General features: G+C 39.8%; 1 protein-coding gene across 1 annotated transcript in view; it reads left to right on the plus strand.

The window, feature by feature from the left end:
• Positions 1–3395, plus strand: part of CHD9 (chromodomain helicase DNA binding protein 9) — a 214081-nt gene extending 210686 nt beyond the window's left edge. Inside the window, 1 exon segment of the mRNA XM_040633303.1 lies at positions 1–3395. This exon segment is cut by the window's left edge and continues 8 nt beyond it. Within this exon segment, the coding sequence (XP_040489237.1) occupies positions 1–751 (751 nt within the window). The 3' untranslated portion in view covers positions 752–3395.
• Positions 3396–15343: the final 11948 nt, after the last annotated feature.

Here is a 15343-nt window from a genome sequence, read left to right on the forward strand (position 1 = left end):
TGCCACCAGCGTGTCCGGCAATCCTTTGTTAGCCAATGGATTACTTCCAGGTGTGGATCTCACAACCCTTCAGGCCTTACAACAAAACCTACAAAACTTGCAGTCTCTGCAAGTCACCGCAGGGCTAATGGGAATGCCTGCCGGCCTTTCTTCTGGAGGAGAAGCTAAAAACGTGGCCGCCATGTTCCCCATGCTGCTGTCAGGAATGACTGGCTTACCAAATCTGCTGGGCATGGGAGGACTCCTGACAAAGCCTACCGAATCTGGAACCGAAGAGAAAAAGGGAAATGACTCGAAGGAGCTAGAAGGAAAAAAAGAAAGGACAGAGAGTCAAAATTCAGAGAACGGGGGAGAAAACTCCGTGTCGAGTTCTCCTTCCACGTCCTCTACTGCGGCATTAAGTACAGCGGCCGCTGCCAGCCCGTTAGCTCTTAACCCACTACTGCTGTCGAATATACTCTACCCAGGGATGCTGCTCACTCCAGGCCTTAATCTCCACATGCCAACTTTGTCCCAGTCCAATACTTTTGACGTACAGAAAAACAAAAACAGTGACTTGGGCTCGTCTAAGTCGCAGGAAGTAAAGGAGGAAGATTCCAGAGTTAGAGATCAGGAAGACAAAGGGGGAACTGAAGCAAGTCCTCTCAACGAGAACAGCACAGATGAGGGTTCAGAAAAAGCCGACGCTTCGTCTGGATCTGACAGTACGTCATCGTCGTCCGAGGATTCAGATTCTAGTAACGAAGACTGACTCCCAGACTGCACTTAAATTATGAACTGATTTTGGATTTTTTTTTCTTTAATTATGAATTGTAAATACCCCAGTGTTGAGTGCATCAGTAACTTACTGACCGAACATTTCAGTTATTTGTTTAGAAGTGCAAACTGCTTTCAGAGACGTTTTGCATGTACTATTTCTTAAGATCCATAAGTTTCTGAACTCGTATGTACTATCAAATACATAAAGGTGTAAAATTACAACAAAAAGGCATTATAATTTTGTTGGGGGTTAATTTTATGAAAATTATGCTCAATAAGAGTTGTATATTTAATATATTTGCAGTGAACACAGAATACTTTATGCATATTACTGATTTAATTTGAATATAGTTTTACAGCCTCCTTGACACCTATAATTTACAGATCAAAACTCAGCAATAATTTGGGCAGCTAATGAATGTCATGAAAGCTGTAGAATCTACATCACCATCCATTGCTTTAATTACATGAAAATGCTCTAGTGTCGTGATGCACTGCTGACGTTTCCAATTCAGGTACACGTGTGTTTTAAAGAAGAAATAAGTTTCCCAATCAGCCAATTTAACTGGCTACCTGTTACCTCAGCTGAGTTAGTTTAGGAAGTTTACATTCGTTTCTAATTCTATACTTGTTTTCAGGGGTTTTTTAAACACATCCTCTATATCATGTTAATCTGGCAAGAAATACGACTTGCTTTTTGCTGAGCTTAACTCTGATATCAGTAAAATTAAGTCATAAAAGAATCCTGTGTCGTGGGACTTTGGCACCCTCTAGACATACTTAGTTTTACTTTTTCAAAGCTTGGCCTCCTGTAAGAAATCATTATGTCTCCGATGAGTAATGTCTGTTTCCAGGGTTCAGAAAAGGCAAACTCATGAAATACCACTGAGAAGAACCTTCCACACAGCATACTTCATGTAAAAGAAACCGTTTGTTTGCTTTATTCGTGTAGATTTCTATTTGTGTTTTATGTCATGGAAGTATTCCAACATTAACCGATCATGGTGATAAAGTAATATGCAGAATAGTCTAAATTCTTTTTTTTTTTTTTTTTTTTTGAGTTTCTAGGTATAAGCAGACTCAATGTTGCCCAGAATCAGTGTTGGGTTATCAGTTTATATTAAATATACTGAGTTGGCCCATTTTGAATATGCACTTTGAATGATCTCAAAAAATATGTACAAGTCATACCTGTAAACCACAAAAACGGAGCCCAGGGCTTTTCTGGCCAATTTCTTAGAACCCTTTATCATGTAAAATTTGTCTGATATTTGATTTGTGATACAGTTTCTCCTGCTAAAGCTGCTATTAATTCCGACAAGATGGAGAGGTCCAGGACCACCTTCATGTGCATTTAAAGCAATTAGAACTGAATTGGACATAAAATCCCATTTACATCCTAAGGAGAGAGAGATGTTAGCATTTTCCTGGTACTTGAATAAGTCAGTGATAAAGTTTGCGAGGGGCTAAATCTAGGGGGAAAAGTACCCCCCTTCTCTCCCACAGGAAAAAAAAAAACTTTCAGTACGTTTTGATAGAACTCTGTTTTTTTGTCATGAATCCAGCAATTATATTGGATTTTCCCAGATCTTTACCAGTAAATTATGTTTCTGTATGTAAGATAACTAATCCCTCATTAGAGAGACAGTGTTACATGTATTTACAAAATCATGTAAGTTCCATCGAGATTGTATTGATTTTTGTATTTTTCCCAAAATAGTACTTTGAATTGATAGTTCTTTATGCAATGTCTTAGCAATAGTCACTATAATGCCCATCCAGGAGAAGTGGGTAGTAATTCTTCATCATGAAAATGATATATTACATATTTAGTATCTTCCCTTTGCAGTATTGCACTTTTGTTTAACTAGAATACACCTATGAGATAGCCAAAGTTTTCAAACACAGTTAACTTAGTTTGCCGGTGGGGTATTTCAACACCATCCATATTTCCCTCTCTCCCTCTAGTTCTACCCACATAATCTTCATTCCTTTCTTTCCCCAATTTAAAAAGAAAAAGGGGGGGCGGGGGGAAAGCCCTAGATGTTGTCACTAAAAATCTAATTTATATCAAATTTATGAGATAAAGTATTTTCCTAATTATGATCAAATGAATTTGGTTAACATTTAGTGATTCTCTTTCTATGTAATAAGGCAATTGCAGTTTTCAAAGCATTAAAGCTAATACTAACGTTCAACTTTCTCTTGGGTTTCAAGACACTTCTATTTAGTATTGACTGGGGAAAAGTTGTCCAGCTGTCAGCTTAAAAAAATGCAAATATGGTTGTGTAAAGTTAAGGGTTATAAGGAAAAAAAAAATCAGTAGAATTACATAATACTAAAGTTGCAGTTGAAAGGATATCCAAGTATGTGTTGGTAGTTACTAAAAGAATTATAGCTGTTATTGCCTTGTATTTATAGCCCTTGTTTCAGGTTTCATGATTCAAGTCTTAGTCCAATTTTTCTTTTGGACATTTGCAATATCTACCAGTTGTGTTTTGTGTAGTCTGAATTTGCTTTCTGTAGTTGAGCAAACGTCTTAAAAAGTCATTTGTAATTTATTAAATTACTTTCTATGATGTTCTATAGAGCAAATGGAAGTTTAATTATTTTTTATTAAACATATTCTTTGACTACCCATGATGTCAGCCTCTGTACATGACAATACTCCTTTTTTTAATTGACTTTTATCCATAATTTATCTTAATCTAGTTGCGAAAGAAACCCTAGTCCTAAATCTCTAAAAGGAAAGTATACCTTGGAAGAATTTTTAAAAGACAGAAGTTGGCTATAATTATATCCACAATATTATTATTTCCTTACGTTTTCTTCCCCTGACCTTTAAAAATGTCCAGAAAGACTCAGAGATGTACCTAACTTTGTACAGGCGTACATTTTGGATATCAGTAATTATTTTTCCCCTTGGTCTTAAGAGTCTTTCCTAATTCAGCACTATCGTTTTTAGCATTCTTGTAAACATGAAGGAAATGTAGTTGTCCCCTAATTAGAAAAGTAGAACAATAGAGTCTCATCATACACTCATTTAACTTAGAACCCATTTACGTATACTTCGGTGCTTAGAAAACCTTTTTTTTTCTTTTTTGTACAATGTAGCATGTAAACACAAGCCAACTCCTTTGTCTAGTGCTCACCCAGAGGACTAGTAATCTGTCTGTACCGGTGCTGGAGGAAGAATTGGCTATGTTAGATGTTTCTGAAAGAAGATACACTCTGTACAAAGCGATGGATTCTGTTTTGTGTGAGCTATAGGAGGGAGAGCGATTTTTGACTACAAGTAATGTTCATCTTCTACAATAAATTTAGAACTTAGTCTCTAGGTAAATACAACTCCAGTACATAAGCTATTTATTTTAAAATGCAGAAAAGCACAAAGAAAAAATATTTAAATCATCATAAACCCACCCTGAGATAAATACTGTTCATACAGAGATCCAATGTTTTTATATGTATGTTATATACATGCAGTGGGTGGAATTGTCATCCAAAAATTTATGTCAACCCAGAACCTCAGAATGTGACCTTATTTGGAAATAGGGTCCTGGCAGATGTCATTAGTTAAGATGCAGTTATACTAGGGGTGGGAGGGCCCTAAATCCAATGACTGGTTCCTGATAAGAAGAGGAGAGGACACACAGACAAAGGGAAGAAGGTCATAAACCAATAAGCAGAGATTGGAGTGGTACAGATGCAGCCCCGAACACCGAGGATTGTCAGCAACCACTGGGAGCTAGGAGAGCGTCATGGAACGGATTCTCCTTCAGAGCCTCCAGAAGGAAGCAGCCTGGCCAACACCTTGATTTTGGACTTGGGGCCTGAATTGTGGGAGAATAAATTTCTATTGTTTTAAGCCACCCCGTTTGTGATAATTTGTTATGGTAGCCCTAGGAAACTTACACATTTTCATATTAAAGCAGTATTATGTGGGACATAATATTTACTGTTCTGCCCTTAATACACTGACATGTCAATAAGTAGCCCGTGTTGTGTTGTTTAATACATATATTGTCTCATACAGATGTAATTTATTTAACCATGTACTTAAAAATGGACATTTGAGTTTAAATATGCATCTTTTGCATCCTTCCCTAGGACTTCCTTAATCCCTAGAAGGGAGACAACTTCCTCTGTTTTTAAGGATTTGGATTTGTGTTGCCAAGTTTACAGAGATGCCATGAGTAGCAATTTATACTAGCCCAGCAGCATCCATTTTGTGCATGTTCACCCCAAAATCTTACCAATACTGTGTATTGTCTTTTGAAGTATCTTTGCCAAATTAATAGGCAAAAATACCATCTTGATGAATTTTTAAATTATTCTTCCTTTTTCTTACTAAAAAAATAAGACATGCGTATTCTAGAAAATTGGGGGGTGGAGGGTTGAGGAGACGTTGGGGAAGCACAAAGTAAACCAAAATCCCCATAATGTTGAATGCTCAGTGATAACTGTTAACCTTTGGGTCATTTTCCTATGCATATACATATTATACATTATTTTAATAAGAATGGAGTTATACTGTACATACCATTTTGTAACTTTTCTTTCATTTATTATATCATGATAATTTTCCCATGTCATTAAAGAATCTCCCACAGCATTTTTAAGGACGTTCTCATTCCACTATATAAGATGCAACATAATTTATTTAATGCCTGATTATTGAACATTTAGATATTTTTCAGTTTGGGGCTATTTAAACAGAGATATGTTTGTAATTAAGTCTCTTCATACACTTAGGATTCTTTCATTAAAATAAACACCTAGACATAAAATAGTTCTGTTTGAATTTAAGACCAGTTTAATTGTATTGTTTTCTACCCCAACAGCAGAGCATAAAACTACTTCCTTCCCCCTGTCTCTTTGGCACCCTTGGGCGTTAGAATATTTTTAATCTTTGTCAATTTGATAGACAAAAAAATAGATTGTTTTAGTTTACATTTCTTTGATTATTAGTAATATAAAGTCTTTCGTATCTCTTCATAAGGCCATTTGTATTCTGTGTATTAACTGTTCATGTTCTCTGTGCAATATCTGTTATATAAGTGGTAAATATTTTTCCCAATTTGCCTGTGATTTTTCCTTTTTTTTAATGTGCAATTTTTACATTTTTATGTGGTCATTTTGATATTCCATTTTTTCACATTTAAGTTTCTGATGTTTTTCCACCGAAAAATCTTTTCACCCCCAAATTATAGACATGTTTACTTTTTTTTTAATATTTAGTGCCTTTGTTGACTTAAAATTTATTTTGGTAACATACATATAGTATAAGAATCCTAATTTGAATTTTTTTAAATAATTATGCAGTATCCCAGCATTATTTAGTATATAATGTCTCGACTGATTTGACATGCCATCATTGATCATAATTAAATAATTCATGTATTATATATATGTGAATTATTTAGATATATTAATTATTTAGATCGTATCATAAATATGCATGATATATCTATGATATATCATGTAAACAGTAAACATAAAACTGGAGTGACTATACTAATAAAAGATTAACTTTAAAACAAACCAATGTTGCTAGAAATTAATGAAAACATTTTACAATGTTATAAGGGTCATTCTCACAGGAAAATATGACACTTAAATAGGCACCTAAGAACAGAGCCACAAAATACATGCAGCAAAACTAACAAAATGGTAAGGAAAAATATACAACTCAATGATAACGCTTGGAGACTTCAATATCTCACTTTCAATAATGGATAGAACAAGTAGGCAAATGGTCAACAAGAAAACAGAAGCCCAAACAACACTATCAACCAACTGGACCTAAGAAGCATTTGTTGAACACAGCACCAAATAATAGAAAAAAAAAAAAAATCCTCTAAGGCACACAAGACCATTCTCCAGGATAGACCATGAAACAAGTCTCAAAGTTTAAAAGGTTTAATCATACTAAGTATGTTCTCCAGTCACAATGGAATGAAATTTGAAATCCGTTGCAAAGCATGGATATTCACAAATATGTGGAAATTAACACACTCATAAATAACCAATGAGTCCTAGAAATCTCCATCTCAAAGGAAGTTAGAAACTATTTGGAGATGAATGACAGCAAATACACAGCACACCAAAACATGAGATGTAGCCAAGGCGAAGCATAAAAGGAAGTTTAAAAGGGTTAACATCTACATTAAGAAAAAAAAAATCTCAAATCAACATAACTTCTTCTTTAAGAAACTAGGAAAAGATCAGATTAAACCCAAAGCAAGAAGTTAGGAAATAAAGATTTGAGCCTGATTAATGAAATGGAAAGTAGAGAAAATTTATAAAACCAAAAGGTAGGTCTTTTTTTTTTTTTTTAAAGATTTTATTTATTTATTCGACAGAGATAGAGACAGCCAGCGAGAGAGGGAACACAAGCAGGGGGTGTGGGAGAGGAAGAAGCAGGCTCATAGCGGAGGAGCCTGATGTGGGGCTCGATCCCATAACGCCGGGATCACGCCCTGAGCCGAAGGCAGACGCTTAACCGCTGTGCCACCCAGGCGCCCCCAAAAGGTAGGTCTTTAAAAAAACTAACAAAATTGACAAACCTTCAGCTAGACTGATCAGTAAAAAAAAGAGAAGCTTCAAATTACTAGATTCAGAAACGAAAGGGGACATTTTACAGAAATAAAAAGGATCATAGGGAACCTTATGAATAATCGTATGCCAATAAATTAGATAAAACTAGATGAAATGGCAAATTCTGAGGCACAAACCAGTGACTCTGAATCAAGAAAAAAATAGTATAAGAAGTTAAAGAACATAGTAAAGTACTGAGATTCAATTACTGACAGCAACGAAAAACATGATAAAATCCCTGGATGGGCTGGCTTCACTGAGGGGAGAAGAAAAAAGAGCATCTATTCCTCACACGCACTTCCAAAAATGGAAGAGGAAATATTCCCCAATTTGTTTCATGAGGCCAGTATTACCCTGCTACCAAAGCCAAAGACACCGCAAGGAAACTGCCGGTCCACAGCCCTTATGACTGTAAAACGTAACATCTTTCAACAATTTGCTAGCAAACAGAATCCAGCAACATATGAAAAGTATTATACGCCCTGACCAAGCTGGATTTATCCCAGGATTGCAAAACTGCTTCAACAGACAAGAAACAACTGGTGTACTATTAACAGAAAAAAGGCGGGGGCGGGGGGACCACATAATTATTTCAATAGATGCAGAAAAAAACATTTCACAGAGAAGTGGGTGGGGAATGGGGTAAATGGGTGAAGGGCATTAAGGAGGGCACTCGTAAGGAGCACTGGCTGTTATATGCAAGTGATGAATCACCAAATTCTACCCCTGGAACTAATAATACACTATATGTTAACTAACATGAATTTAAATAAAACCTAGGGAAAAATCAAGTTATTGATTAAAAAAAATATTTCATGAGATTCAACATCCTTTCAGGATTTAGAAACAAACAAACAGGGTAGGGATAGAAGAGAACTTTCTCAACCTGATAAAGGGCATCTATAAGTTTCCATAACTAACATCATACTTAATAAAGATGGAATTTTTTTTTTAAGAGAGAGAGAGTGAATGAGGAGGAGGGAGAGAGAGAATCTCAAACAGGCTCCACTCCTGGCACTTTTATAGATCATTGTTGTAGAGGGTTCTATTCAGGGCAGTAAGGCAAGAAAAGGAGAAAAGGCATCCACACTGGGAAGCAAGAAGTAAAACTCTATTTGCAGATGACATGGTCTTGTAAATAGAAAATCCTAAGAAATTCACTAAAAAACAGAAGCATCTATTAGAACAAATAATAACAGTTTCAGCAATGCTGCAGGATATGAATTCAATATAGAAAAATCAATTGGATTTCTACACACAAGCGAAAATAATCGGTAAACGAAATTAAGGAAACAAATTTATGATAGCATCAAAAATACATAGATAACTCTTTAAAAAAAACTAAAAATAATAAAAGGCATGAAGTGTAATATATACTCCAACATGGATAAGCCTTGAAAATATTATGCTAATTGAAAGAAGCCAGTCAGAAAAGATCACGTATTGGAATGATTCTATTTATATGAAATGTCCTGAATAGGCAAATTTTCTGTAGAGATGGAAAGTAGATTCGTGGTTGCCCAGGACTCGGAGCACTGGACTGCTACTGGGTATGGGCTTTTTGTTTTTTTTAATGAAATGATCGAAATGTTCCAAAAACAGATTTTGGGCTGTTGCTTAAATATGAATATACTAGAACTACTGAATTATGTACTTTAAAGGGGTGAATTGGATGGTATGTGGATTGTGTCTCAATAAAATTGTTTTAAAAACACAAAAGGTGAAATTTACAAAGTCAGTGTAAAATCTTTTTAATGTTAACCTCAATAAACTCAATCATTTCCCCCCATCTTATCTCATACAGATTTGGCCTCCGTGGAGCTCCTGAGATTACGGAAACCACTGCTCCCTCCACCTACACCTTTTGCTGATCCGTGAGGTTCAGACTGGCTAGCAGCTCCCGGGGACCAAGAGGAAAAGCCAGAGTTCTGGAACCTCTTTTCTTCCCCTGTGCACTTACTTCCAAGATGAGACCAGGAAATTTACATCTCACCCCTGACCTCCACCTCAACTCCAGCCTAGAATATCGGATTTGCTGCATGACACGTCCATTTGCATGTCCAAAAGGTATCTGAAATTTAACATGTCCAAACCTAGACTCTTGACTACTCCTCTCCAGACTTTCAGTGGCTCAGACCTAACACGTGTCATTCCTGACAACCCCTCCCCCGCCCCTCGTATCCAATCCATCAAAAATCCTGTTCTGTAATTCCATTTTCTAGGTTAAGGGAATGAATTCAACATATTCATATAATTTTGCATTCTCACAAAATCTAAGTTGCAGTAAAGGGAATTCTTTCACTTATTTTTTATTTTTTTTTTTGAAGATTTTATTTATTTATTTGAGAGAGAACACGAGAGAAAGAGAGGGAGAAAGAGAAAGAGAGAGAAAGAGCTAGAGGATGAGCAGGAGAGGGGGGAGCAGAGGGGCAAGGGCAGAAAGGGAGGGAGAAGCAGGCTCCTCCCTGTGCAGGGAGCCTGCCGGGGCTTGATCCCAGGACTCTGAGATCAAGACCTGAGCAGAAGACAGATGCTTAACTGACTGAGTCACCCAGGAGCCCCAAGGGAATTCTATTAAATGACAAACCCATAGTACAGGGAAAATGGGGGGGGGAAGCAGTCGCAAAATTTCGGAAACTGAAGCAGACCACTGAAAATTGACAAAAGTCTCCAAAAAAGCGAAATCCCAAATTGACAGTAGGAAAAGTTGAAAACTGGGAGTTCCTTTCTATTTGCTAAATGGGATGCTGCCAGATTCGTGCATTGCTTAGTAAAGCCAATTAGATCTTCAGGAAAGAAAAAGAAAAAGAGAAAAGAAAGAGAAAGAAAAAGAAAGAGGGAAGGAAAGAGGGAAGGAAGGAAGGAAGGAAGGAAGGAAGGAAGGAAGGAAGGAAGGAAGAGGGAAGGAAGGAGGGAAAGAAAAAGGGAGGGAGGAAGAAAAGAAAAAAAGAAAAGAAAAGAAAAGAAAAGAAAAGAAAAGAAAAGAAAAGAAAGAAGGGAAAGGAAAGGGAAAGGGAAAAGACAAAAGAAAGAAAAGCTAAAAACACATCCAAGTTACATTTCTGTATCCTGAAAGGTTTAGGAATTAGCAACACCGAATTCATCTACAACTAAGGATAAAAGAGCAACTATTAATGGAAAAAATGAAAGTCTTAGAACCCCTTCCCCCCTCATGGCTGCTGACTGTCTCTCTGGAGTCTTCCCAGAGGTCTGGACGTCTAGTACGTGGAAAGCTGTTTCTGCACTGGGGAGGACCCGGGGAACAGGCCAGGACGTGGCCACCCTCTGGAAACAAAAGGATAAAGTGACTGATACTGAAGTTTAATATTCTGAACCATTTCCCCCTAGTTGGCTCCCTGAATTCTGACATCCAGACTTCTATTTTGCAGCAGGAGATTCAAAGACAATTGGTGGGGACTCTAATTTTTTCCTGAGAAAATACTTTAAAAGCTATTTTCATGATGGTTGCCCTGCAAAGAGCACACTTCGACTCCCCCACCTGGTGTTTCTCAGTGGGGGGCCATTTTTCCTCCCCAGGGGACATGTGGCAATGTCTGGAGACATTGTCGGTGTCACAATTTGATGGTGGGTGTGTGTCCCACTGACATTTGGTGCTAAACATCTTAACAATGCACAGGACAGGCCCTACCTCCCACCCCCCAACAAGGAATTATTGGGTGCAAAATGTCAGTAGTCCCAAGACTGAAAAAACTGTGTCTTACAGTCATCAAGCCTCATTTATGCACTGAGAGCTTCCTATTAGCTTTTAGAAAGAAAGAAAGAAAGAGAAAGAAAGAAAGAAAGAAAGAAAGAAAGAAAGAAAGAAAGAAGAAAGAAAGAAAGAAAGAAAGAAAGAAGGAAAGAAAGAAAGAAAAAGAAAGAAAGAAGAAAGCTTTATTGAGATATAATTTATATACTACAAATTCACCCATTAAACATGTACAAGTCAACAGACTCTATTTACAGAGTTGTACAATCATCACCACAATCCAATTTTATTTTATTTTATATTTTATTATTATTTTGGGGGGGTTTGGAGAGAGGCAGAGGGAGAGAGAGCATCTTAAGCAGACTCCATACCCAGCGTGGAGCCCAACGTGGGGCTCGATCTCACAACCCTGAGATCATGACCTGAGCCAAAATGAAGAGTCAGATGCTTCACTGACTGAGCCGCCCAGGCGCCGTAGCACCAAAATCCAATTTTAGGGCATTTATATCACCCTAAAAAGAAACCTCAAGTCCATTTACACCCATCAGCTTTTTATCCCCCAATTTTTTAACTATGAGCAGATTGCCAAGATCTACCAGACATCGGAGGAAAACTTTTAACACAGAAGATAAAAATCCGAACAAACAACAAAGAGAAAGGAACAGAAACTGCCAAGAGGAAATCTTTCCAAAAGTTCCCAAAGAGATGAAAATTACATTCATGAGAGAAAAAAAAGAGGGGAAAAATGCATATTATATGTATAATATATATAGCAATAGAATAAATTCAGAGAACAAAAAGTCAGTAAAAATATGATAGCGGAAATGAAAATTCAACAGAAATGTTAAATAGAAATGTTAAGTTGAGAAACTGTTTCAGAAAGTAGGCTAAGAGATGGGAGGTAAAGAAAAAAATTCGAAGAACAATTTAGAAGGTCCAATATTCAATTAATAGGGGTTCCAGGAAGGGACAATAGAGTGGACAAAAGAAAGACTATCTGTGAACTAAATAATTCAAGAAAATTTCCCAAGATTGGAGGGCATGAGTTACTTCTGAATGTCCAGCACAATGAATAAAAATAAACCCACACCAGAACATATCCTCAAATAATTTCAGAATCCTGAGCATATTAGTAATACCTCCAGATATGGGGATCGCGTGTAGGTGGGACGGAGACAGCGACCAGTCCAGACTGGAGCAGTGTGACTCCAGAAACTGCCGTGTCATCACAAAGACCCCTGCTGCCATGGTACTCCCCTCTTAATTCTGGGATGGGATGTCCTGGTAAGGTACCCAGATTCTACTCTGCACTCGGCTTGTCTTCACCACGGGCTGATGAGTTCCTTCTCTCCCTGTGGATGGTGAGTCCCTGGCTATGGCCTGCTGACCTCAGTCAGCGGAGGGCACCCATTTCACCCTTCAGAAGGGTGTGGCCTGGCCCTATCCCTGGGAGCTGGAAGAGCCTCGGACAAGCTTACAACTGCACACTTCCTCTGACTACTCCTGGACATCTGGCCCCTGACTCATACTGCCCTACCAGACCCTCCAGCTGGAGCGAATTTCTCGGGACTCGCTCAATGACCTTGCCCACTGACTTCCCAGCAGGAGCCCTTCAAGCCTCCAGAAGGTAAAGCCAAGACCAAGTCCCTGAGGCCCTGTTCTGTTTCCCTGCTCCTGGGAGCCCGCATCCAAGAAGGAGAGGCAGGACTCCCCTTTCCTGACACTGCTATGCTTGGGCTTGCTAGAACTTTTTCAAAACACAGTGCCATATTGTTTAGAGATACATAGAGAAGCAATGAAACTATAAAGAAAACTGAGGGAGTCATTACATAGCAATTAAGTGAGTGGTGGCATCTTACAGAATGGGGAATACTATTGTAGATTGCCTGTTGGGCCCTTCTGAGGCATTTATAGCTCTCAACGTGGGTGGTGGGCACATGAGTGTGGGTTTTGTTATTTATTATTCTTTCAACTTCGTGGTGTATATGTACTCTGTTTTATACACAGCTATGTGTATAAATCATTTCATAGTAAAAGGTGTGTGTGTTGTGTGTGTGTGTGTGTGTGTGTGTGTGTCCTGAATCTGAGCACCTCACTATCTCTACTATCTCCATTCTGGTTCCAGCCACCGTGATCTCTCATCAGAACTATTGGAAAACCTCCTAACTGATCTACCTAATTCAGCCTGTTTTACATATAGCAACCAATGTGAGGTCTTAAAAATCGTAAGCCAGGGGCACCTGGGTGGTTCAGATGGTTGGACATCTGCCTTTGGGTCAGGTCATGATCCCAAGGCCCTGGGATTGAGCCCCACATGAGGCTCCCAGCTCAGCGGGAAGTCTTGCTTCTCCCTCTGCCTCTCCCCCTGCTTGTGCTCTCTCTGTCTCTGTCTCTCCCAAATGAATAAATACAATCTTTAAAATAAAATAAAATAAAATAAAATAAAATAAAACAAAATAAGATTGTAAGCCAGACCATGTCAGCTCCATTCAGTACCCTCCTCTAGCATCCCACTGTAATCAGAGTGACAGCCAGACTCTTCACGTTGGCGTGTGGGCATGCACGAGACCAGCTCCACATCCCCCTCTGACATCCATTTCTACCACTCTTGCCCTTGTCATCCTGCTCCAGCGCACTGACATCCCTGCCATTGCTCCAGCACCTGACCCGCCCTCCCCCCTCAAGCCCTTTGTAGTCACTAGTGCTTGTCCTGCCCTGCTCTCCCTCAGGATCTCTGCATCGCTTCCTCGCTAACTTCAGCCAGATCTCGGTGCCAACGCCGCTGGCCTTCTCCAACCATCCTATCTAAAATAGCACATCTCCTGTCATTGTTAAGAAAACAGAACCCAATAGATATGTTTTGCTTATCTGGGCAGTGAAATCAACAGGGCTTGGTGACAAAGGATGAAGGACTCAGGGAGGGCTTCAGGTTTCTGGCTGGAGCAAGAGGGTGAGTGGTGGAGCTTCCATAAGGAGATGGAATGAGGCTGGGGGTGAAGCAGGTCTGGGGAGGAAGAGCGTGAGTGTATTCTGGTTCTGTGTATTTGAGCCAGGTAGAGGTGCGGAGCCAGCACTCTGGCACTCAGAAGACAGGTGTACCCCGGAGATGCACTTGGCAGTGGTGGCCAGACGGAGAGCAAAGCCAAGGGAATGGGTGAGCTTGCCTGGGAAGAGAAGGCGGAGTGGAAAGAGAAGAGGTCTGGGGACAGCAGAGGAGAAAGCAGACAGGTAAGAGGGAAGGGGGGAGGGCGAGTTTCCCAGAGGCCATCGGGAAAGGTAGGAAGAGCTTTCTGGGGGAGACAGTGGCTGTTGTCAGCTGCTACTGGGGACAGACTTGAGGGACTTAGAAACAGAAGTCCCAGAGTGGAGGTGAGAAATTTGCAGGGGCAGGGAGAAGTCCTATCAGCATTGAGGGGAGGCCAGAATGGGAGACTGAAGTCTGGCATCTGACTTCCTTGGTGGCCAGCCCCCTCGCGAGGCTGGCCAGGGTGGGTTCCCACGGGGAGTCTGGAACACGCGCGGGTGTGGGGTTTTATTACGGGAGAGTGTTGAGTGAGGGGTCAACAGCAGCGGGGGGTCCTGACGAGGTGGGAGGGGAGGGTGTCCAGGACACAGGCAGTGGATTCTTCCTGGAGAGAAGAGTCACTTACTCAACTCAAAGAGGACAGGAAGTAGGGAGGACCAGGGAGTCCTAATTCTGAATCATTTCTACCAACACCAGACCTGCTCTCGTTTCTTTTGGTTTTTTTTTAAGATTTAATTACTTAATTAATTTGAGAGAGAGAGCACAGGTGTGCATGCAAGGGGGTGCAGAGAGAGAGAGAATCTCTAGCAGACACCCCGCTGAGTGCAGAGCCCGATGCGAGGCTCGATCTCATGACCCTGAGATCATGACCTGAGCTGAAAACCAAGAGTCAAGGGCTTAACTGACCTGAGCCCTACCCCCCACCCCAGGCGCCCCTGGTTTCCTTTATCTTGATGCAACAGCACATGAATGAACAAAACAAAGTTCTTCTGACCTCACAACCCCTCCCCCACCCCTGTACTATTTTTCATCTCCCTTTTGCAGCACAACTCAAGAATTCTCTACATTCTGACTTCTCTCCTCCCAAACCCTTGTAAAAACCTGCCTCAGTCTGGTGATAGGTCGCCGTTCGCCAAAACTGCTCTTGGTGAGCAGACCGCATTGCTACCGAGCCAACGTCCATTTGTGTCTTTCGTATCATCAGTATCGCTAGACACAGGTTCTCACTCCCTTTCCCTTGAGGCTCTTTC

Source organism: Ursus maritimus, unplaced genomic scaffold, assembly GCF_017311325.1.
Source record: "Ursus maritimus isolate PB19 unplaced genomic scaffold, ASM1731132v1 scaffold_19, whole genome shotgun sequence".
NCBI lineage: Eukaryota > Metazoa > Chordata > Mammalia > Carnivora > Ursidae > Ursus > Ursus maritimus.